Raw genomic sequence first — 26,381 nt, 5'->3', positions numbered from 1 at the left:
AATTATGCTATTTGGAAATACAGTTAATACTATTTGTACTTTAATCAAATACACAGTATCATTGGTATCAGGACCTTAATAGAATGCTAAAGTATAACTGCTGCTGTGAATCCTGATTAATATTATCCACCTGCCTTCCTTATCTGATTTGACCTTAATGATCTGATACTAAGACTATACAGCAGTCCCCCCATGTACTGCGGTGGTACGTATGTACAGTACTTTGTGTAACCAGTGATAATTATTTTTCTAGTATACCTCAGCAATTTCTCTGGAGTAAGATTACCTATTTTAGCTGGGGTTATTTAAGCCATTCACATTAATTCACAGATGTACCATATGTTCTCACTGTTTTCTGTATCCTTATTCTCCCTTGACTTCGTTTTATGAATTCTACCCTTTCACCTCTCATTCTGCCGCCACTCGTATCATCTCTCTTGCCGCCTCCCTCCATCACAGGGCCAATTAGGAGTTGAAACCAGCTGTGACTTTGTACTTCACTCTAACCCCTTAAATTTGGATTTGGTAATGCATTTGTAAGTATTTCGGGAAGTGACTATGCTCCTCTGTATCCTGGAAAGTAACTATAGTTATATGATACTTTTTGCTAGTTCCTAGTTTGTTCCTCACCTCCAACTGAAGGTATGTAAACTTGCTACCTAGTATATAAATCAAACATTTTTTTTTGTAATTTTTTTTTACTTGCATTTAAAAAAAACTTAACATGAGGCATTGTAGATGTCACTCACAGCGTATCGACAATTGTCAGAAAAGGACAGCTTCAGACAATAACATCGTCATACTTCAAGTGATGCCAACTCACACAAGAATACATGCCTTCTTTTTTTGTATCTTATGCAAAAAAAAAAACTTGGTCCTCATCTGGGTCTCTAAAGAGGTTCATCTCCCCTGCCAATCAAATTTAAAGTGACCAATAATCGAGGAAATCCCAAGCTTTTTTAAGCTCGTATAAAACTCATATTTTCTTGATCTTATTTCTCTCAAACGCTAAGCTGTGCTGAATGAATAGTTGAGAAAAAATAGTAAACATGAAACCTATACCAGACGTGAAAGTTTATTCTTTTGCTTGCTGTAAAGTTTTTTTCCTTAGTGAGATAGTATTGGAAGTACACCAGGGCAGTTCTGGTGGAGTGCTTTGTTTTAAAGCAGGAAATGGCCCACAAGGGGCTCTTGCTGTTGATGATCTTCAAGGATATTTTTTTGAATTCCTGCAGAACCTCCTCTCAAAGTAACCTAGTCCCTCATTAGATCATAGAGCTTTCCTTTCCTCTCATAACCTTTTAGTATGCTTACTACACGCATATTGGGTAATCTAGACTGATACTCCAATTTCTCACACTTTTTCAAAACTTTTCACACACAGGTTCTGTTGTGCTGTCTCTTCCTGTAATTTGGTTTCTAGTTTAGTCACTCAGTTTTCAATTTGCATTATTGATTCTCTTATTTTATCCAGTTTTTCGCATTTTTTGTGTAACTGATCAAGATTAGGCAACTTTTGTTAACAAGTTTAGTTTATTTTCCATTCTAATTGGATCTTTGTATGTATATGAATACTTGAAAATGGTCACCCAACTTGGTGATGCTAAAAATGTCAAAATAACTGCATTTTGTGTGGGCAGGTTTCTCATACCACATTAGTAGGTATTGGGGCCCTCCAAGCAATAAATTCCCCAGGTGATGATGTGGTCCATTCAGGTGTTTAAGTATAGAAAGCCCAAATATAAATTACAAAATAAAGTGGAAAAGATTATAGGAAAATAATGAAAAGGGTCATTGAGGACGTCTATTATTAGTTGGTTCCCCATTTGCTTCTCTTGGTTCAAATTTGACAAATGTTTTAATGTCCACTTTAGTGGAATTGAGGTGGTCTCTGGAAACCAGTGAATTGATTTGTCATGAAGAGAAGCACATTGGCACAATTTTAAACCTAGTAAGTTCCAGCACAATAGATGCACTTTGCAGGGATGATAATGAATACATTTGATTTTACTTGCACTGGCTTAGTGAAATTGATCAAATTGAAGTTTTAATGCTTTTAAAGATTTGTGTAGGGGACAGGGTACCAATACATATTTTATAGCAGAAAATAGAGAGTGCAGGCTGAGGCTAGTTGTTAGAAAAGTTGAAAGTGATGTATTGTCAATTGCACTATTTTGGGTTTAGTGGTTTATGACATTTTTTTGTAGACAGTCTATAATATTTGTGTCTATTTAGTAATCTGTGTGCAGTCTTTACTCTGAAATTTTCATTAATTATTTGAAAAGATGTAATGTGTATTTTTACTTAAAAACAAAATTTGAGGCTACCATAATAGAACAGAAACCTTGAAAAATGGCACAGGTGTGGGGCCAGTGTGCTAAGATTTCAATGTCTTGCTAGACGAATACTGTTTCCTTTCAATAACAGTGGAACTGTTGATGATTGTGGCATTTATGGAAAGCTGTCTCAGGTAATTCACAAATCTGTTTGCACACCTTAGCTCAATGTATGTAGCAACTTTCAATGCCTTCTTGATTGCAGTATTCCAGTCCTAATTTACTTTGTTGGAAAGTGGATTATTGGTAAGAGCAGGTAAGTACCCACACTCAACAATAGGCCACAACCCTCCCACTGGGACACAAATCAAGGACTCAATAAATTAATCCTGTCTCAATCCTTTGTAGCTTGGTCACAGGCAGGCTTAACTTAGGAGACAGGTGTGAAAAGCATTTAATATCAACAAAACAGTAAACAAGTAAAAGACAGTACAAATCCAACACCAATTTATAAAACCTAGATTATATTTTTATCTTTAAAATGACACCAAACGACAACAATCCAATAAAGGGAACCAGAGGTATGATTTAAAAAAAAAAAAAAAAAGTGTTTTTTATCAAAAGCGTCAATCTAGACATATGGGTGCACTTGACCGGGTCAAAGTCAAAAGTTGAGGCTGACTGTGATGGAGCCCCGCTCAGCTACTCTGAGCAGGAGGCCTCTGTCAAAGTTTTACCTTCACACCAGAGCTTTTCAGCGGGACGAACCTGCAAGTCAGGCCTGGTTGTGGTTGACGCTGGCCGGCTTGACTCTCTCCGTCAGGTCGTTCCACTTAAGGAGCTTTTTTTCCAAAGTTGCTCCAAACCTTTGGATCTCCCTCCAGAAGTACTTTTGAGGTCCTTCAAGTGGCCACAACTCACCCCAAGGTTCCAGAAGCTCTGAATTGCTCCTTGGGGATTAGGACTTCAACTCCCAGAATGCACCTGATCCAAATACTTAAATAGCTACTGGTCAGCTGGGCTATTCTTTGCAGAATTTGATGCAGGGGACTCTGGTTAGCGCCTTTTTCCCTGTAGCTTAAAGTTAGTCCCTTCCTGAAGTTGTAGAGGTAATGCAAAGTCCTTTTCATGGTGAAGCCCAAAGTATGCAGCTGGTGCAGACCTTCTGGGCACAGTGTCCAGGTGCAAGCCAGGGGTCCAGTAGGGATGTTCTTCTTGTTGTCTTTTTTCAGTAGTGTTCTGAAGATTGGGGGCAGCTCTTCCATATTTATCCTTGCTCCTTGGGTGGCAAGCAGGAGGGTGCTTCTGCCACTCGTGCAGGCTACCACCCTCTTGAGTGACTACTTCCTGGGAAGTGTGGTAAAAATTAATCTCAGGGAAGCAACATTCCTCCAAAATCCAAGATGACAAAAATTCAATCTTAGAGTTTAGATCTGGCTGAGTCTGCTCACTGGTGTGGCTAAGTTTCCCTTAACTACTATATATAAAATAGGGACAGGGAGATTAATGGTCCAGTGCACGGTCTCCCAAATTAACCTGTTATATAGACAGAAGTGCACTGTTCCAAAGGGACAAATAACTTATTAGTTATATAGGAAAATAAGGGCGAAGTTGTGATTGATTTCAGGAGAGCCCTCAAGCACCCAATAGGGTGACAGGTTTCATCATTGGGCTGTCTGCTCGTCAGACCGGTGCTGCAATGTCTGGCGGACCACCCAGAAATCAGGGTGGTACTCAACCGTAGGCCAATCGCCAAATGGTGGTCTGAAACGAGAACCGACTGAAAAAGAAGAGAGGGGTGAGTAAGTGAAGGAGAGTAAGAGTGAACTAAAATTAGCTCTGAACCTCAACCATCACTTTAATGAATCAGAAACAAGGTTCAGACCAAGATTAAAAATGAATATGGGGAGTGTTGGTGGGAATAATGTCCCGCTACACTCTATAGCAAAGGAAGGGTAGTATGCCTAATCCTGTCTAATGGTCAACATGTTTCACGTCTTTACTTGGTCACTAAATGATCCTGTGACGCTTCTTCAGGACCCAGAAAACCACTTCTCCTATTCAACAAGAATTGTTAAGTGCTGGAATGTCACTTTCAAATGGAAGACAGATTTTGTCAGAGTCAGTTGGTCAATCAGTCGCCCATCCCGTATTAGAGATTGAGCTTCCTAGGTCTGTGCTAGCATCAACCAAGGAGGTAGTATTGTTAGATCCTCGGAATAGCGTGAAAACCTACCCCGCATCACGCACCTGTAGACCAATAAGTTTCCCTTAACACAGCCCTTTCCAGCCCTCTCCTAAACCAGTCTGTCTAGGGCTGCAAGAAATGGGGGAGGTCCAGTTGCTGTCCTAAATGTCCTTCACTCCTTTGAAGTCCAATTTGGCTGCTCCCCCCCATCCTGTTCTGCCATCTGCTGAGGCAGATCTCCTCCCACCAGATGCTTCCTTTGTTTCAGCCCAGGCCACTTCACACCTCATCAAGGCAGCCTGGCTCACGCTGCCAGAGTCTGACCAGTCAGAGAAGGGCACTACTGGGGTGAAGTTGGTAACATTTAGCAAGAGTTCTAAAACTCTTTCCCTGTCTAAGTTAAATTAAATTCAACAGTGCCAAGTTGTGGATTTATTATAATAACTTTTGATTAGGTACTAAACTTGCTATATTTAGCCTGTTTTTATGGGAAGTAAGATTTAATTATTTTAAAATAAAGTCTCTCCATGTTAGCCTATGGTGCTCATTCACTACATTGGGGAAAACAAATGTGGCTATTTTTCCTTTACCAGGTCTTATAAAACATATGTTATAAAGTCCCTGCTTATAGTTACACTTTACCCAGCCTTGGGCCCTTAGGGAATACCTTAGGGGTGACCTATATATAAAAATAAGGTAGCTTAGGACCTTGGAAGTACTTTTATTTCCAAAATCGAATTTGGGGTTAACTTTACCCTAAAAGAAGCCAGCAAGGCAGGCCTGCTTTTAAGATGACACTGGGCACCACGGCAGCACACCTATGGGTGTACTATCTATACTGGGACCCCTAAACCTGCATGCCCTACCATATAATAGAGGCATATGGGTATGCTGGTACAGCCAAATATCATTAGCCTAATTTGCATAATCCATTTTACACAGAGCACCGGCATGGGACTTGTTAGCAGTGCCCAGGGCACAGTCAGAGTTAGTAACCACAAGTATCAGTCAAAATGTTTGGGGGTGGCCAGGGCAAAAAGGAGGACTTTCGTGCAGACATCATTAGGAATTGTAAGATTTTGCCCTCACATATAGGATGTGCTCGCATGGCAGTTGTGCCTGAGTGGTGAAATTTAACTCTAAACAAATCTCCTACGCGGGACAGGTTTGCGAGTGTTACTTGGCTAAAAATGTAGTTACAAATTACTGTGGTTAAGGGCAGCAGTAAATGTATGTTCAGGGTGTGAAATGAGGAGAGAGTCCCTCCGAAACAGGCTCATTTTTTAATTGTAAATGCTCTCTTACTTCACATTTCCAACTGCGGAAATGCATACCTGTTGTATTTCTGCTTGCAGGAATAGTTACACATCGCTGTACTCCTGGGAATCTGTAACTATCCAAATTTCCAGGAATACACCAAGAATTAATTGTGAATATCCATTAAAAAAAAAAAAAGTCACAATTTGTTCCAAATTTTGACTTAACTATGTAAGTAAATGTCCTATTTTTACAATCAGTTTTGTTAATTTGCCATATTCTCTTAGTCTGTCAGGACACTAGGGCAGTGGTTCCCAACCTGTGGTCTGGGGAACCCTAGAGGTCCGCAAAGCCTCCTCAGGGGGTCCGCAAAGCCTCCTCAGGGGGTCCGCAAAGCCTCCTCAGGAGGTCCGCGACTGCTTAGAAAATTAAAGAATATTAACGCATTAGGTCCCCAGCTTTCTGTAATGACTTTGTAGGGGTCCCCGGACTCCAATATTGATTCAGTGGAGGTCCCCAGATTCAAGTAATAACGTGGGGGTCCACACGAGAAGTCAAAAGGTTGGGAGCCACTGCACTAGGGGATTTATGAGTGATTGAGAGTAAGTGCATCTTCATACGTAATGCTTTAGGTACTTGGATTGTGTTTAAACATTAATATACATGATGCACATTGTACAGCAGCTATTGTCACTTACAAAAAAAAGACAGCAACTTTGTAGGAAAGGCTGATTTTTCTAAAGTGAATTGTTCTTTTATTCAGTCCTCAATGAGTATTTTGTTTTCCCCCCCAAAATGTGTGTGATTCTGACAAACTGAAATTCTATGATCGTTTATTGTAGAAATTAAATAAATGATCATGTAAGATCACTTTATTTTAATAAATGATGTACCTTGACAAAATTCCTTCTTGTCTTCTTGCATATTATACACATACATGTTTCTGTTCTTTTCATTGGTTAGAGTGGATGCCCTTCCTAGAGTGACATGTCCAAACCATCCGGATGCCATTTTGGTGGAAGATTACAGAGCTGGGGACATGATTTGTCCTGAGTGTGGGCTAGTAGTAGGTAAGTGTCTTGCATTTCATTTTGTTGTCGATTCAAAGGAATGCTACCTTTTGGCAGACTAATTCTTGCCATTGGATGCTTTAGACAGACCATAAAGCAAACCGGAGACATTACTTAATTTCTTTTAGAATAAAGACATGCATATATAGTGTGTCGCTGCTTGCAGCTGCACATTGATTTACAACTGTGCTTTTATGTTAAATGGAACTTTTGACTTCTCAGCAACTTTTAAAAAAATCCTTAAGTCCTCACCATACTTGCAATTGAAATATTGATAATAAGATATAGTCATGCAAAATATTGCTTAGTGTCATGTGTGCCTGTGAAAGTTTTGAATGGTGTACGCCTCCACCGACCATACTCGCTGTGAGGCTGTTTTTTAACAATTTACCACTGGGTGTCCCAGGGCCACAATAAATCTTCCACTTCACATGGATGACCAAGTACTCCTTTTAGCACTGTGCTCTCTCAGGGTAGCAAGGTTTAACAGGCAAGGCTTACTCGAGGAGAGGTTAGACCCTCCGAAACGATGTACATCAAATAAAAGGTGGTAATTTCAATGTCCAGACAGTGTAGTCTTACTAAAGAAAAAGAGCTTTATTTATAGGTTAGTACATTTCTCAACACTTAAAATAGAGTTGGGTATTGAAAATTAGATATACGTTCTTGGCCAGAGCTATAATCCCAAATGACGATAGGGCAACTCTAATCACGGAACCAGGACAATTGTGGGAAGCCCTGCCGCCCTCAAAGTGGTTCGCTTTGAGGGTGCTGTCTTACTTGGGTCAACAGTCACCATGCCCCAGAAAGTAAATAACATTCAAGCAAGGATGAGACGGGCACTACAAAGTTGCAAAAGGTAGTCCTCCACTTATTGTTACCCCAATGTTAGCCACTTAGAGATCCTGTTGTTTTGTTTTTATGCACAGACAGCTGTTCACATCAAATTAGTTCTTATATAGAAACTTTAAAAAAAGCAACATGCAGCCAACATGTTTCATCCCAACAGAGAGACTTCTTCAGGGTTGCCAGCAAACAGATCCTCCAATTAACTAGTAATTGGAAAAAAATCTAACATCAACTCGAAGGAAATAGAAAATGACTTGAGATTACAACACTGATTTCATGTTAAAACAAAGCACAAGCCCTGAAAAAAAGTACTAACACAGCAACTTACACATTTAGATCTTTACCAGAGAGAAAGCTCACATTAAGTAATTGTATGATTGTATTCAGTAGTAGAGATGACTATACCTTACATCATTTAAAAAAATAAAAATCGTATTTACAATTTAAATTTTTATATATTATTGAAGACTAGGTATCTACCTTATTTGAGTTGCTATTCCCAACACGTATGCTGAACATAATCTACATAATTTGCACAAAAATCATCACTCACCATTGAACTTCTCCTGTTCTCTAAACAACTTCAAAGAGCTATCCCCATACATCTCACATGTCACTGGTTTTCTAAAATAAACATTTCAATTTTATTTTAACCATAATGATTGTTGGTGTTTATTAACTTTTTTTTTTTCAAACACTCACTTTTTCGTCTCAAATAGTATCATGAAAATTGAATCTTCCCATTACCACGAGGTAATTGTTGTGTTGGGGTCACTCTATTTCCTGTTTATTTCTCACTTGAATAGTGTGATACTTATTGTCACATCTTCCTTTTAATAGAATAATACATGTTTATTCTAACATTCTATTCATTTAATTCAATAATTTACCCTACTTAATACACATTCATAAGCTGGCTCATAATCACTATAAGTAGTCAAAGAACAAGAAACGTGATTGAGTGTCACCATCTTGCAATGATCTAATTGCCCCTTGTAAATGAGCATGAGTCATTGGGGCGCCTTTATTATTGAGGACTAAGTTTGTAGCTTTATGAGTAATGTTCTATGGCGTAACTACACGCATGTCCTGTGATCATGTACTAATCCCTATGTAGGAAATAACAGAAAAGTGTGTCCTACTTGAAAAAAAAAAAAAAAAATATATATATATATATATAGATATTAATTCACTAATTGTCCCTGTGTTATTCCTGGCCCTGAGTGAAACAGACGTGTTAGACAGTTGATTAAGGTGATTAATCTATGAAGCGTGAACAGTGAGCACCATATTTTAATGGCAGCGCTTTGATTTCTACATCTATATGGATTGCACATGTTATAGGTTGTATGCAAAATTGGGTTTCTAACCATTAACCTAGATCAAAGTAACAAAGATGCCCCTGTCTACGCTAAATATTAAGTGGGGAGGACAACACTGACATCGCTTCAGCATGCTGAACAGCTGGCATCTTAGAGCAATCCTATTCTACAAATGAATAGAACTATTCAGAACAATCTCCCCTCAGGAGAGGTGCACTCATATTGTGAGTGACCACAGTAAATTTACCATGTTGGTTATTTGGAACAGTATAATAAATGAACCCATCTACAATCGTAATTTACTAAATATTTTTTTTCCTATTCTACCATCACACATTTAATGAAAAACCTCTCCCCCTTCTGTTCACTATGTGTTCAGAAGGGGGAGAGGGTGACAAAACATTATGTCATCGTGTTAGATCAACCCGTTTATATAGATGGTTAGACAAATACCCAAATGTGTTTCTAGAAAAAACACCCATTTGTGAAATTGTATCCATATCTTTAGGCCTTTATCATGTGCGAGAGCAGTCGCCATCTTTTACTTTTACCTTTTATCAATTATATATTTTCCAGAGTGATCAAATTCTAATAGCCTATAAACAGAAGTTTAAAATCTCAGTTTACTTTTATCAGAAAATTAGATATTGTCAAAACTATAGTTAGAAAAGGTCTTCATCACTGATCATTGACCAACATTTTATATTATTATGTACTATAGGTAAACCATTGGTCAACCTGAGGACCTTGTGGCATACTGTGTGGAAAAGCTAAAGTCTGATTCTTGTAATGATTTTTAGGATGTACTTCAAAGTCCAAAACTGATGGCCCTGTACTTATGATATGCTGTGATTTGCATTTGATGATTCTCCTTAATATGGCCAATGCACCTGCTGCAAAATAAAGGTCCAGGGATCCCCCATGGACCCATCATGTAAAGAAGTGAAGTGCCCACCTTTCTCAGCGAGTAGTGGTGGCCAGTATAAAAATGTTTTTAATTTTCAGATTAGTTTACAAAATCTTTGAAAATTCACGGCACATTAACTTCTCAAATGTAATGATTGTCAATAATGGTATAAAACTATTCAAATTTTTAACCAAAGCATTCTTTTTGCAATCATATACACTTTCAGAATTAAGAGTTTGAAAAAAAAGCTCCCATTCAACGAACATCACAATACAGCAACATCCTCATGAGATAGATAAAACCAAATAAAGAACATTACTAAGTTGATCGCTCTGGGAAGGGGTTAACTATTTACAATGAATTAAAACATAAGTAAGATACTTGGTGCTTTGAACACAAAAATGACAATATGAATTATCTGGAGTACTCTCTGTTATATAGTTTTGTCCAAGGTAAGGTCATTGTCTAATCTAGCATTTATAAATCCTCTCAAACCCCTCTGACTAGTAGTACCCTCATATACATTCAGTACAGTGGCATTAAGTTATTGTACAAAGAGCAATTATACAAATCAAAGGGCTTTAATCCATTACTAGTCATATCAACGTCGAGAGATCATTTATTGATAGAATATTTTAGTTAAACTTTGAGCTAATCTTGATAAGTAACATTGCTCATTGGCCTTTCCTAAAGTGGAGTGAAAGGTAGCCAAGGTGGCACCTGGCGTCCCTTGGGCAGAGTCCCTTGATCCCAAGTCCAGTAGCCACTGGACTGTTGTTGAAGGCAGTGTCTGCCAAGGGTTTCCGTTCACTCTGGCTGTCCCCGGGTGGTTGGAGGTGATAGAGGGTCCTCTATATCTGACCGTGACAAGCATTTTCAGGTGGCAGGGTCCCCATTTGTCACTGTACTGCTGACCAAGATGAAGGATTCCTCGCTGTGGTTTCAAACTGCCATCCCTATGTAAGGGCTTGGAAATTGATTTTTACGGTGTTGGATCTTGAGTTATCTCTTAGAGCTAACAGTGCAGGACCTAAGGTCAGGAATCAGTGTCAAGATTTTGCAGGCCTTCACAAAATTGAGAGGAGAAATAGGTACCGACTTCGAGAGCACAAGGGGAGGATGGGGTACGGGAGCAAGCTTACCATTCCTGACGGGAAGATGGAGCCTCAGGCCCACCCACGTGTTGCTGCTCAGCTAGCTGGGGTGACCTCCCTTCTGGGACAAGCTTTATCCATCCCTTGTAGGTTCTTTTTGAGGATAGGCTTTGGCATGCCACTCCTTGCAAAAGAAGTTCTGCGCTCCAGCAAGCAGGAAGACAACTCTTTTTATACAGCTCCAGCATGTCGGCACCTCAGATACTTCACTGTCTTTAGGACCAGTCTGGAGGGAGAGTAGAGGTGCAGCAAGATTCTTACCTGGCTGTTCCATGGTCTCTCTCTATTATTTTAATGTGCCTTGGTTTTAGACTAAAAGTGGTGACAATTGAATGCATCAAGGAGACCAGTATGTAGATTCTCATGGTAACAAAGCATTGCCAACCATGTAGTTTGAAATCTTCAGGGGCTCCTCCAAACCTTTAGGGCTTTGGGCACATAGGAGACATAATCCTGGCATGATTACTTCATGTCCAGATCGTGCAGCTCTGCTGCCCTTCCTGAAACTGGTTTAGGTTGGCTTAGTTAATATGTGGAATGATTTAAACAGGGAGGAGACGAAATGCAGATCTAGAACATGAGAGGGAAGGCTTTGGTCTGACAGGAGATATGTAGCTACATCTAAGGGTCATTGCTGGGTACCTCCCTACCCATGGAGACTATTGGTTGCAGGTGGCATTGAGAGGACTTTTTATATACGTGTACAGGCTCCTAGGTCCAAAATGGCTACTGACATTCTCACAAAAAAGCAACAATCATCTTGAGTAACACAAGTGGGGAGCCCTTTTCACTCTACCATTTACCCATTTAGGCACTCAAGTGCTCCGCACAAGACACAAACACACTCAAAGGTCAGCCATGCACATCTCGGGTATAAGGAAAGCAAAGGACCCCTTTTACTGCACATACTTTACCCGGAGGAAGATGGTAACAGTTTTCTACAATATACAGGTAAAAAGGCGTGCCTCCCAACTATGGATAATACTGCGTCGTCATAAATCTGCGGGTAGACTGGGTAAAGGGAACCGTAGTGACCCTCATAAAGAGGGATGTACTTTGGGCTCTCCTTTACCATCCGAGTGCAGTCTCACATAAGGGTAACAGGAATGTATCCAATGGACTTGTGTGATTGTGAGGTTCTTTTGAAAAGTGACTCGGGGATATCTAGGAAACCATACAGAGGCAGTGCAGAACAGTTTCACAATGCCAGGCTGAGATCTTTCGTCCCAACGCTCACCATTTCCTGACGAGCTGACACATCAGTTTTTGCTAATTCAGATGTATACATAATCTTCTTGCAGATTCCTAGCCTAAGGCTTAAGACTGGTCCTAAAATTCCTCCCCACCAATCTCTCCAGCAGAGCTAGGAGGCCTCAGCTGCGACTCTGCCTGTGGATATTACAACATCGGAGTAGAGCAGGCACCAACCTGCATGCTGGTAATTAGATCCTGTTTTTCTGTGCCTCATCTGTATAGGTCCAGAGATTTTTAGTGTCTCACCAACTACATTTGGCAGCATTTTTATAGCAGATAGTTAGAATATTGCCTCCCAAGGTTTCCTGGTGTAATTCTTGTCATAAGTGTCACACGAAGATGTCATTGTTGGAGCCTGTGACACCTCCACATTGTGTGTAGGATCAAAACACAGCACCCTAGTTTGCGATTACTGTGTCTCCCTGCACCCAAGTTCAAACAAAGCGAGGATGGATCCTGTTGAGGATATTCAGGGTAGGGATCTAAACTAAATATTGCAAAGTGTAGGCAACCCCACTAACCATAAGTTACACATTCAGTTATAAATATTAGACACGCAGACTTTATTCACCATGTCGTTTTAAGCTTACGTTTTCTATAAAGATAATTCATTAATATTTCCAAAACTTTTTCTTTCAAAAGTTCAAAATATGATGGCAAAAGTACAATCCCCAGGGGTGCCTGTGCGATTCTTGAACATGCAATTAATGGTTAGTTAGTGTGCCTATATTTTAAGAGATCCCTGCACTTAAGGCCATCAAGAAGTGGGTGGTTAGGGCTCTAAGGAGATCCCAAAGTGCTCTCCCTCATCCCAGGGTAAGCTACCTGTCAGGGAATAATCACCAAAGTGTTCCTCCCATAAAAAACAGAAAAGGTGCCATACAAACCATAAGCCCCTTTCTTGTTCGAGAAAGTGATCCTTCATTTGGTGTCTTTCGTAGTATTCTCAAATGCTGGACTCGTCAGCAATAAGATCCTAATACTGAAAAAGGCGAGTGTAAGGAAATGCCTCCTTGGCATGGTTACCCCCTGACTTTTTGCCTTTGCTGATGCTATGTTTTGAATTGAAAGTGTGCTGAGGCCTGCTAACCAGGCCCCAGCACCAGTGTTCTTTCCCTAACCTGTACTTTTGATTCCACAATTGGCACACCCTGGCATCCAGGAAAGTCCCTTGTAACTGGTACCCCTGGTACCAAGGGCCCTGATGCCAGGGAAGGTCTCTAAGGGCTGCAGCATATCTTATGCCACCCTGGGGACCCCTCACTCAGCACAGACACACTGCTTGCCAGCTTGTGTGTGCTGGTGAGAACAAAAACGAGTAAGTCGACATGGCACTCCCCTCAGGGTGCCATGCCAACCTCACATTGCCTATGCAGTATAGATAAGTCACCCCTCTAGTAGGCCTTACAGCCCTAAGGCAGGGTGCACTATACCATAGGTGAGGGCACCAGTACATGAGTACTGTGCCCCTACAGTGTCTAAGCCAAACCTTAGACATTGTAAGTGCAGGGTAGCCATACGAGTATATGGTCTGGGAGTCTGTCAAACATGGACTCCACAGCACCATAATGGCTGCACTGAAAACTGGGAAGTTTGGTATCAAACTTCTCAGCACAATAAATGCACACTGATGCCAGTGTACAGTTTATTGTAAAATACACCCCAGAGGGCACCTTAGAGGTGTCCCCTGAAACCTTAACCGACTATCTGTGTAGGCTGACTAGTTCCAGCAGCCTGCCACAACCGAGACATGTTGCTGGCCCCATGGGGAGAGTGCCTTTGTCACTCTGAGGCCAGTAACAAAGCCTGCACTGGGTGGAGATGCTAACACCTCCCCCAGGCAGGAGCTGTCACACCCCTTTGTGCCAGCACCGCAGGACACTCCAGCTAGTGGAGTTGCCCGCCCCCTCCGGCCACGGCCCCCACTTTTGGCGGCAAGGCCGGAGGAAATAATGAGAATAACAAGGAGGAGTCACTGGCCAGTCAGGACAGCCCCTAAGGTGTCCTGAGCTGAAGTGACTCTAACTTTTAGAAATCCTCCATCTTGCAGATGGAGGATTCCCCAATAGGATTAGGGATGTGACCCCCTCCCCTTGGGAGGAGGCACAAAGAGGGTGTACCCACCCTCAGGGCTAATAGCCATTGGCTACTAACCCCCCAGACCTAAACACGCCCTTAAATTTAGTATTTAAGGGCTTCCCTGAACCTAAGAATTTAGATTCCTGCAACTTACCGAAGAAGAAGACTGCTGAGCTGAAAACCCCTGCAGAAGAAGAAAGAAGACACCAACTGCTTTGGCCCCAGTCCTACCGGCCTGTCTCCTGCCTTCTAAAGAACCCTGCTCCAGCGACGCTTTCTCCAGGACCAGCGACCTCTGAATCCTCAGAGGACTGCCCTGCTTCCAAGAGACCAAGAAACTCCCGAGGACAGCGGCACTGCTCCAAAAGAACTGCAACTTTGTTTCAAGGAGCAGATTTAAAGACCCCTGCAACTCCCCGCAAGAAGCGTGAGACTTGCAACACTGCACCCGGCGACTCCGACTCGACTGGTGGAGAACCAACACCTCAGGGAGGACCCTCCGGCGACTCCGAGTCCGTGAGTAACCAAAGTTGTCCCCCCTGAGCCCCCACAGCGACGCCTGCAGAGGGAATCCCGAGGCTCCCCCTGACCGCGACTGCCTGAACTCCATTTCCCGACGGCTGTAAAAGACCCTGCACCCGCAGCCCCCAGCACCTAAAGGAACGGAACTCCTGTGCAGGAGTGACCCCCAGGAAGCCATCTCCCTTGCCCAGGTGGTGGCTACCCCGAGGAGCCCCCCCCCTTGCCTGCCTGCAACGCTGAAGAGATCCCTTGATTTCTCCTTGATTTCCATTGAAAACCCGACGCTTGTTTCTACACTGCACCCGGCCGCCCCAGAGCCGCTGAGGGTGTACTTTTTGTGTGGACTTGTGTCCCCCCCGGTGCCCTACAAAACCCCCCTGGTCTGCCCTCCGAAGACGCGGGTACTTACCTGCTGGCAGACCGGAACCGGGGCACCCCCTTCTCTCCATTGAAGCCTATGCGTTTTGGGCACCTCTTTGACCTCTGCACCTGACCGGCCCTGAGCTGCTGGTGTGGTAACTTTGGGGTTGCTCTGAACCCCCAACGGTGGGCTACCTTGGACCCAAACCTGAGACTTATAAGTGATTTACTTACCTGACAAAACGAACAAAAACTTACCTCCCCAGGAACTGTGAAAATTGCACTGTGTCCACTTTTAAAACAGCTTATTGTGTTTTATGTAAAAAGTATAAGTAATAGCAAGTATACATGCTAAAGTAATGATTCAAAGTTCCTAAAGTACTTACCTGCAATACCTTTCAAATGAGATATTACATGTAGAATTTGAACCTGTGGTTCTTAAAATAAACTAAGAAAATATATTTTTCTATAACAAAACCTATTGGCTGGATTTGTCTCTGAGTGTGTGTTCCTCATTTATTGCCTGTGTGTATGTACAACAAATGCTTAACACTACTCCTTGGATAAGCCTACTGCTCGACCACACTACCACAAAATAGAGCATTAGTATTATCTCTTTTTGCCACTATCTTACCTCTAAGGGGAACCCTTGGACTCTGTGCATACTATTCCTTACTTTGAAATAGTGCATACAGAGCCAACTTCCTACAGCGAGTTTGTGTTCCTTTTACCCATCCTGATACAGTTTAGGGCTTTCTAGCTGCCTATCCTGAATCTGGCTCCATTACCCTCTGGGCTGCCCTCCCATGGGGAACACATTCCTGTGGCCTTGGCAACAGATTCTAACTCCCATGCCTAAGAATAACTTGATTTAAATCGCAGGTGCAGCCCTACCGAACCTGGGACTTGGGACTAACAAATGCTATTATTAAAAACAATAGTTCCAGGAGTAAAGACATAAAGAAAGATACCACATCACACAATAAAAGAAAAAGAAGAATCATTTTTCAAAACTTTTTACACAGAAATATTGACTCCACATATTACACTAATATACTTTACTTGAACATTATACAGTGGATAATTAGCCAAAAAAAAATAAGATACAAAGGTATTACAGAATGACTAGAATAAGCCAAAAAGCTTTAACAGTCCCTGTATGTGTCCGTTCATTTATACAGGCGTCAACGACATTTTGACCCTTGTTGTTCACTGGTCATCATCAGGACAAAAACATTTTGGAGCACAACATTTTTTCAACAAAAAACAAAAGTAAAACTGTGATATGGTACAATATCCTAAATACATGCAATCATTATGTAGGGCCATTAGACTTCCTGAATGTGAGTGCAAATCCTTTGTCTTCTCAAACTGAAAGGGACTGAGTAGGAACTACTCCATGAAGTAAAAGTGGTGACATTGTCATGGATTCCATGTTTTCGGGAGCGCCTGGGTTCATTTAAGTCCCGTGAGGAATAATTTGAAAGTGTATGATACTTGAAGAACTGGTAAGTGTGTCTCACTTCTTAGATTGAGCGTAGCAGGACACAAGCGCTGCTTTCCGATGTGTTATCTGTCTGTGGGCTTGCACCACGCCCACCTCACACCCGTCACTTTTTTATTCATTACTTGACCTACCTTCAAAAAATCGCTTGATGTTGTTAGGTAAATGCTTTTTGTTTGTCCCACCTTGAGGCTGGTGTTTTACCGCTTTGGGGGACTGACCCTGTTACATGGATAATTACACGTTTGCCTATATGTTCTACTGTAGCCAAACTCCTTTTTCCTTTTGTCTCGCTCCTTCGCGCTCATGACAGCCATGGCGCTTAGAAGTTTCATACAGCGAGAACTCGATCTGTGGTATTGCAGTGCTTTGAAAGACTACCAGGTACATCGCAATGGTTTTGTCTCTCCTTTGAACTTCATTGCGGCCATGCCACTTTCAAGTTTCATAGAGCTTAAACTTGTACCTTCAGGGCTTTCTGTCAGCTAAAATCTTTGACCACACAGAGGTAGAGATATTTTGCACTAGGGGAGAGTGAGAAATATAATTTTGAGAAGCAGTAGACATACTTGACGTTGAGCAGTCTTCAGCGTTCTCCATTTCACACACTTTTGTTTAGCACATTGAAGGTGGCCTGTGTGAGATCCTCCTCATGTTGCAGTAATTTTGAAACACTTGGCTGATTTGCTCCTCATTCTTGTGGCCTTGCTGCCAGGTAGACTTGACAGTAGAGAGCTCGGTCGGTGTCAGTCGTTCATGCTTTGCTGATAGTGTACTGTCTGCATCAAGAATTTGTCAGATCTGCTTGCTCTTTTTCTGTTTGTGTCTTATTCTCCTTAAATTCCATCTTTCGAGCTGCTAGTTTCTTTTCCTCATGCCCCACCACTTCGACTTTTCAACCATATCCTTATTCCATGTGCTCTCTCCCCTTCTCCATTCTTGTGCTTCTCTTTTCTTGCTTTCCCTTTATCTCGCTCTGTGTGTCATTTCCCTAGCTTCCTTTACCCTCTGCTTTAGTTGCCGCCTTTAAAATAAATAAAATAAATAAAAATTGGAATTAAGGTTAATCAGACCGTCGAGTCCGGTCTTTGAAAACAGAAACTCCTGTTGTGAGAAGCATGCAGAAGGTGGCATTGGCGCCTTAACCCTATCACATCTTCAACATCAGTTCCACACAGTAATGGTAAAGAGCAATAGATAAAACCCTTTGTCTTCAAAGTCACACACTATGTTCAATTTTTGGTGTTTTAAAGGTGGTCCATGTTTTAATATTTGTTTTGAGTAATATCAAGACTCTGCAAACGATTTACCTATTTTTCCCTGTTACAAAACTCATGTGAAACCTATCCACAAGTCCAATGCTGAACAAATATTGTGTTTTAAAATATATATAAACATATTCCAGTAGGCCTACTAGCCCTTTAGTTATATGCAAGGGTACTGGAATTAAGTGGCAGAAAGCACCAAAATATACGGCAGGGTTGACCAACACATGTGGCAAAAAATTCCAGTTATGCATTTACAGTGCCAATAGCTCCAACTCAGATAAATGCGAGACCTATTTCATTGCAAATGCTTGTTCCCTCTAGTTAAGCTCGCTCAGATAAGGAGTATTAGGAGTAAGACAAATTTGTGACAGAAAATATCTTTTGCTGGGGGAGGTATTATTGTATATAGTTGTGAATCCCCACCCTGCCCCTGAGAAACAGTGGAGAGACAGTTGTTGGTATTTTAAAGTGTACACTTATTTAGTACCATAAATCCTATTTATCAGAGTGATAGTAATGATGGTAATTTCATAAATTAACATTGAATATTAAAATCAGCATTTTTGTATGTCCCCTTAGCAATCATTCCCTTAGTCTGTCCCTCCCAAATCTTGACATCCCTTTATACATTTGCATTCAATTATTTAGTATGGAAAGAAGAGGGGAGCTCCTGCACAGTTTGTTGTATCATTGCTTTAGAAGTAGATATGCATCAGGTGGAGAAGCCCAGTAAATGTAACAATATCTATTTCCTTCCAAGTCTGAATTGTCCAAGGCAGGATTGCCCTATATCTCTAACAACTGCAGCAGCCTTCAGAGAGCTGAAAGTTTTCAGTTCTCTGCTTTGTTAATACAACTTATGTCAGCTTAGAGCTCTGAAAATGTCTGGAAATATGGCGCTCTTGAACACTCTGTTGGCTTTACACTATTAGCGTTAGCATTCAGAATATTAGTTTTGTAATGCTGTCTCTCTCTGACACACTTTCACTCTCTAAATATATTTAGTGCGTTAATGCTGGCATGCAATCAGGCCTGACTTATATGTAACTATCATAAGCGCTTTCAGAGGACCACAGGGCAGGTAAGGGTTACTGGGTCCAGCCAAGGGGTTTGAGGCATTTTGTTGCTGATGTTCTTGGATCTATTATGGATCCTGAGCAACTGGGCCAAGTATTCCTTCAGCACTTGGCTCAAAGTGGTAGTGTGGGTTGAGCAGTCCATGGCTTCTCAGGGGTGGGGGAGGGGGAGTGAAGTGAGTGAGTGCATGCTCTAAAGTAAAAATACGTGCAGTAGCAGCAATAAGTGATTGTCCAGTCAAATATTTGCTTTTGTGATAAAATAAGTGTTCATCTACAACTACATAGTAAAACATGACACTCATAAAAAATACACAGTTCCTGAAGGTTCGTACTCTAGTGTTTCATAGGTGGATCACTGAGTCCCTCCTCTTAAGTTAGGGTTAATGGGTATTCCTCATTCACTGTAGGCAACATTCAGGTTAATCCCCAATAGTAGTCCGAGTCTCATGAGTCCCACACCGACTATTAAAGTCAAAAGTTTTCCATCGCTGAAATGCTATCTGGCAAGCAAGTGCCTCTGGGACATACTGGCCCATATACCAGTCTTACCTGTATCAGAAGGATCGGAGTGACCAGAGTGTCTGAGCGTGCCCCATCTGTGAGAGTTGTAGCTGCAACAGGTGTCCCCAGTAAGTCTTTTATACCCGACTTGATGGCTGCGTGTAACTGTCCTAGAGTTCACGGTCATGTTGCAGCTGGGGGAGGTTCTTGATGCTCATTCAAACTGGTTAAGTTAGTGGGCAGTCGGGGTGAAGATCCTTGTCCCCCATCATTGCGTAGGCCTGCTAGAGTCACCACAGCGGCCTCTCTGATGTCAATCTTGACCAGGTCGCACTTCTTGATTGGTCTGATGGCCAGATATGGCATACAGCGTCACTGTCTCGTCACTGCACACGGGCTCCTCCCCAATAGGCACAGTGGCTCTCTTCACGTCTGCCCCACCTGGCTAGGGGGTCACTGACTTATCACAGCACACAACCTATGAGCCGCACAGCAAAACTCTTCCCTCTTCTACTTTCTTTTCTTTTTCACACTTTCTTTTAATAAATGGAGTTTTTTAATGTATTTGCAGATTCAAGAGTTTGTAATGAAAATATAAATTTCTGATCTACATTTGAATCAAATAAAATAGAGTTCTTGTCTTCCACAATATATAACGGGGCTAATAGGCTGGATGTATCATTTATTGCAGGAGAAGTAACCTGATAATAAACAGTTGTCAGCTGAGGGATGGTCTAGCGGACTTAGAGGTAATCACTTTTCTGCAATACTGCTCAGTATCATAAGGAGTCATAGTCTCTAATGTATCCTGTCTCAAAATCCATTACCTTAAAATAATGCAGGAACATATATTTTACTCCTCAAAGGTTGCACTCATGGGGCTAATTGCTTTCGCTGCCTTCAAACTAATGCAGACACTACACATTTTCCGCTGTACACTAATATAGAATTATTGGCAAAAAGTGTTTCAAGACCTAGAAATGCCTCGGATATCCATATTATTCTCTCATGTAAACTGATATTTCTAAGATCAACTAAAGATGACCAGCATCAATACAGAGGTATTATATTCATATAATTACAAGTTGCCAAGTTGTGTGGCTGGAGCAAAATCCACTGATAAGTAGGGTTTGGCAAAATGCATGAATATACCTTTGTATATTAGAGGTGGCAGTTATACAAAATAGTGATTGTCCTCCCCATTTGAGGGCAATATGCCATCCTATAATTTATTTTTGCAGTCAAAATAACCTTTTTTTCGATGTTTTTTTTTTTTTTTTTTTTTTTTGGGTACAACTGTAATTATTCATCCTATTTTGTTCAACACAAAATATTCTTGTCTTGCCGTTCAGCTAATTAACTTTTCTTTTTAAAGTAGATTGAAAATTGTATTTTGTTTGAGATTATTATTGATTTAGACATATCTCAAAATCTTAAATAAACTTTTCCAGAAATTGATTTATTTTTCATTTTCACATTGTTAAAAATGGGGTTTCTTGTTGGCAACGGTATGCACCTAAGCCAGGCAGAACCCACCACTCTAGTGAGGGCAAGTATGTTACACACCAAAGATAACCTGTGCTCACCCTATGGTAGCTTGGCACGGAGAACTCAAACTGATCTCCAGAGGCAATGTGTAAAGTGTTTGCACAGCACACTTAACTCTATGTATAATATACCAAAATGAGATATAGTGTGCACAGAGCCCAGGGGTTCCGCTGAGGCTAAAGTAGATAGTACTAATGCTCTCTTTTGTGGTAGTGTGGTCGAGCAGTTAGGCTTATCAAAGAATAGTGCAAAGCATTTGTTGTCCGCACACAATCAATAAATGAGGCACACACTCAATGACTAACTTATATAGCAAAAATATATTTTGTTACTTTATTACTAGCACCAAAAGAACTTTGTTGCAGGCAGGTACAGTTTTGAGTATCAAGCATGTGTATCAAATGTGCTTTGTTTGGATTTTGCAGGTAAAGCAGTTTACAACAACACTTTTCTAATTCAAAATTTGACACCGTGCAATATTTCATAGGAGTCAGAGTCTTAGGGAGGGAAAAATGTTAGCACAGAAAACAGGTAAGTACACAACTTACGATATAAGTCTTCATGGGTTAGGATGTTCGCGGGTTGGAGTTTTGGCTGACCCAAAAAGTGCAACGCGGGGCCGACTAGGTGCAGAGGTCAAATTTGGCAGGTTTACAATGGAATCCAATGAGAACTGGGGGTGCTCGATAGGAAGCAGATTGCAGGTAATTACCTGCGATTCTGGACACAGGCCTGGGGGGTTTAGGTCAGCACCAGTGGGGCCACGGGGCCACACCAATCTTGCACTGCCAGTTACACAGGAGTGCAGTGTGCCCAATGCTTTTCAGGGGGGGAGACCCTGGGAGTCACAAAAGATGCTGCAGGCTGGTTCATGGGGGGCTGGGGGGGGGGGGGCTCAGTTCCGGGAAACCAAAGGCTGGACAGGCAGAAGAGGGCCCGCTGGACGTTGCTGGACTGTCAGTCAGATTCCCCAAGGCCAGTGGGTTTCGGGTGCAGGGGGTCTCTCTTGGGCGTCTGTAATCTTCTTCGGATCCAGTTGTGGTCAGGGGTGTCCTCTGGGTTTAGGCTGCAGGCATCGTTGTGTTGGCTGGGGAATGGGGAGTCAACTCAGGGTGGACTTGAGGTCGAAATTGACTGGAGACCTACTCTGGACCGGTGGGCCACTTGGGACTGTGGGTGTCGGGTGCACACTAGGCAGGGCTTGCGGAACCGGGGTGGTTCTGGAGTCCTTTTGGAGATTTTATTTGGACAGGGACACTGTTCTCTGGAGTTCTTGGTCCTCTGCTGAGCAGGCAGTCCTCTGGGGGTTTGTAGAGGGCGCTGGTCCTGCAGGATGTGTTGCCTTCATGGAGCAGGGGTCTTTGAAGCTGCAGAGAGGTGGGTAGGGCTGGGGCCATGTCAGTTGCTGGAGTCTTCCCTGCTGGGGTCGGCTTAGCAGTCCCTCTTCCTTCTTCTGAGGTCACCAGGAATCTGGTGAGCGAGGTTCAGGGGAGCCCCTAAATACTAGATTTAGGGGAATAACAGGGGCCAGAGGGCAGTAGCCAATGGCTACTCTCCCTGAGGATGGCTACATCCTTCCTGTGCCCACTCCCTTTGGGGAGGGGGCATTTTCCTAACCCTATTGGTCCCTACCCTCCAGAACAAGATGGAGGATTCTGCAGAGAGGAGGTCACTTCAGCTCTGGACACCTTAGAGATGGTCCTAGATGCAGTGGCCACTCCTCCCTGTTTTACCTAATTTTTCCACTGGACCTGCTGCCAAAAGAGGGGCTTGATCTGGGGGGGTGGGCATTTCCACAAGCTGGATAGTCCTGCAGCACTGTAACAGGAGGCGTGAGCCTTTGAGCCTCACCACCAAGTGTTACAGTTCCTGCAAGGGGAGATGTGTCTCATCTCCACCGAAAGCAGGCCTTTTTTCTGACCCCAGAGAGCACAAAGGCTCTCACCCATGGGGTCAGAAACATGTCTGTTGGTGGCAGGCTGGCAAAGTCCTGCACTAAGGGTTGGGTACAATACAGGGGTGTATCTCTGAGATGCCCTCTATGTGCATTTTACAATAAATCCCATACTGGCATCAGTGTGGGTTTATTGTGCTGAGAGGTTTGATACCAAACTTCCTAGTCTTCAGTGGAGCCATCATGGAGCTGTGGAGTTCATAATGACAAACTCCAAGCCCATGCACTCAATATGGCCAAGCTGCACGTACAGTGTCTAATAATGGACTTATACACTGTAGGGGCATATTGCTAATGCAGCTGTGTCCTTCCGTGTGGTATAGTGACCCTGTCTTATGGCTATAAGGCCTGCTAGTGGGGTGACTTACCTATACCACAGGCAGTGATTGGTAGGCATGGCACCCTAAAAGCCAATCCTTGTCGACGTTACCTTTTTCTCCTCACCAACACACACAAGCTGCAATGGCAGTGTTTGGTGAGGGGTCCCTTAGCGTGACACAATAACATGCTGCAGCCCTTAGGGACCCCATGGTCATAGAGCCCTTGGTACCACTGGTACCCTTTACAAGGGACTAAGCTGTGTGCCAGGGGTGTGCCAATTGTAGAAGAAATGGTACAGTTTTGGGAGAGAACAGTGGTGTTGGGGCCTGGTTAGCAAGATTCCAGTACACTCTGTCAAGTCGGGATCAATATCGGGCAAAAGGTGTGGGGATAACCATGCCAAAAGGGGCACTTTCCCACAACACTCACACCAGTGACACAATAAATACACCACAAGAGAGACTCCATACAGAATTATATGAAAATGTTTAAATATCTATATATCTTAGAACCAAAACAGCATAAATCATAAGTACTGTGTTGAATAGGTAAATACTGGTAGGTTACTTGCTATCCTGACAGTACAGGAACCAAAACATGTACATGATAGCGTCAGGGCATGAGTTGCAGCAATAAAACAAATTACACAAATAATGCATGGATTATAAAATATTTCCGCCCAAACATAAGCTGCAGTGCACCTGCACTCATAAAAAGGGTTATGCGGTAGTCAAGGATCTTATGCAGACAAGGACGCCTGTGCACCTACTGATTGTATTGTGATTCTTCCACTTGAATCCAAATTTTCAAATGCGCCCTGTGCCGCTCTCTGGGTCCTCTTCCAGGGGTCCCACCCCAGATTCCAGAAAAGGACAATGCTCCCAAGGTTACCAACAAAAAGCTGAGCTGCTTGTGTAACAATGCAAAGCAGCAGCACCATTCCTTCAGTCTAAAACAATGCAGCCACTCCCTTTAGGCAGAATACGGTAAAAGACTCTCTGCGGGGAGCGGGCGTGAGTCTCGGAACTCCGGCGCAGCAGTGTGCCGCTTACTGAAGGTACAATATACCAGCAGAGGCACCCAATGAACCTGGCAGGATTCACACAGCACTCCTCTATGAGCTGTTTGGATCAGCTCAGGATTTTCTGATGAGACTGCTGCCTGTGAACGCACGGCGCAGTGGCTACAATACTATCCTTTGTACTCCTAGAGGCAACCACCAGGCTGCCGTAGACATGTCGTTGGGGCTCCTGGGATCTATTGACGAGGCTCCGGAGTCCCCGGGGCGGGCCAAGCAGCGTTGGCAGCACCCTTTTAGTGCGGGGCCTCCCTTGGCTCCACAGGTAAGAGCTTCCCCTGCGGTAACTGTCGTCGGAGAGCGCAAGGTTGGGGGAAGCACAAGGCGCTGGAACCCTAGCTGATCTGTGAGCGCTCAACATGCGCTGGTGGTGCAAAATGAAGAGAAACTACAAAGTGCTAACCCCACGCTAGTTGTACAAAGGAAGTCCAAGAAGAATCTTTAGTCACCGCTCCACAGATGATGGTAAGGAAGTAAAACATAAAGCGCTCACGACGCACTGGTTAAGAAGTTCCCAACTCATGCTGGAAGAAAAAATATAGCAAAACAGGGAGGGAGAAAGTCCCCCTGGAGAAAAATGGGGAGCACTCAGGGGGCAGTAGGCAGGCAGACCAGCACACAGTCACTTGGCAGAGTGGCAGTCCTTTCAGCAACCTAGCAGACAGCATGCTAGCACAACAAAGCAAGTAGTCCAAAATGGCGGCTCCTCCTGGCAGCACAGCAGTCCTCTGGTGCAGCATGTAGAGCCAGCAGTGTCTGGTTACAAGTCCTACGCAATGTCTAAAAATATGGGGTTAGAGCCCCTGTACTTACACTCCCAAATGTCTTTGTTTCAGGTGTGACTTCTAAAGAACCTTTTCAAGTGTAACGCAACCCCTTGAAACCCAACCGTGGCTTCAGACATCAGTAGAGGTCAAATCAGCCCTTTGTGGAATGGCAGGACACACCCTATACAAATGTAACTGCGCCGTGCCTCCCTTTCTCCCAGCCCAGGAAGACTATCAGTATGCAGATGAATGCAGGTGCACTCAGCCATTCCAGTGTGTTGGCTGTTTGGAAGGTATGCACAAAGTGTAGCTGTCAACCAGGCCCAGATGTGGAGACAGACTGCAAAACACAGAGTTATAAGCACAGAGAAATGCCCCACTACCTAAAAGTCACATTTCTAAAATAGTAATGCAAAATCCACCTACACCAGTAAGCAGGATTTTTCGCTACCTTTCCAAACATACCAAACATGCCCACACTACTCCTTTCAGATCAGAACTTACCACTTAAAAATGTATTATGAATTTCCAGTGCTAACCTGTGAGAGAAGAAGCCCTCACTGTAGTGAAAAATGAAATAGGCTGTTTGTCACTATTAGGACATGTAAAACTTAAAAGTACATGTCCTACCTTTTACATACACAACACCCTGCCCACAGGGCTACCTAGAGCTTACCGTTGCCCAACTTAGGTGTAGTGAAAAGGGAGTTTGTGCCTTGGCAAGTAGTTTGAAATGCTAAGTCAATGTGGCAGTAAACTGTGCATGCGGGCACTCCAGGTGCAGGCCTGGTACAGATTTGAAAGGTTACTTCTGTGGGCGGCGCACATAGTTAACAGGCCATAGTTATATGGTATATGACTTTACAAGGGATGTACACTTAAATTAAATATGCCAAACAGGTGTAAGCCAATGATATAAAGTTTTTGGGGAGAGAGCATGTGCACGTTAGCACTGATTAGCAGTGGTAAAGTGCTCAGAGTCCTAAAGCCAACAAAAAGAGGGTCAGAAAAATAGGAGGCAAAAGGCATAAGGTTTGGGGATAACCCTACAGAAAGGGCTATTGCCAACCCACATGCACAGCGTTTGGACCAAAACCAATAACTGTGGGAGGTTATCATTATA

General features: G+C 42.8%; 1 protein-coding gene across 1 annotated transcript in view; it reads left to right on the top strand.

Annotated features, from left to right (window-relative positions):
- Positions 1-26,381, top strand: part of GTF2B (general transcription factor IIB) — a 180,183-nt gene that overhangs the window by 15,195 nt on the left and 138,607 nt on the right. The window contains exon 2 of the mRNA XM_069232309.1: positions 6,685-6,791. Coding sequence (XP_069088410.1) covers positions 6,685-6,791 — 107 coding nt within the window. The remainder of the gene's footprint in view (positions 1-6,684; positions 6,792-26,381) is intronic.

The sequence above is a fragment of the Pleurodeles waltl genome, chromosome 4_2, assembly GCF_031143425.1.
Source record: "Pleurodeles waltl isolate 20211129_DDA chromosome 4_2, aPleWal1.hap1.20221129, whole genome shotgun sequence".
In the NCBI taxonomy this organism is placed as follows: domain Eukaryota; kingdom Metazoa; phylum Chordata; class Amphibia; order Caudata; family Salamandridae; genus Pleurodeles; species Pleurodeles waltl.
The sequence above is the reverse complement of the archived record's forward strand: the minus strand, read 5'-3'. Positions and strand labels throughout refer to the sequence as shown.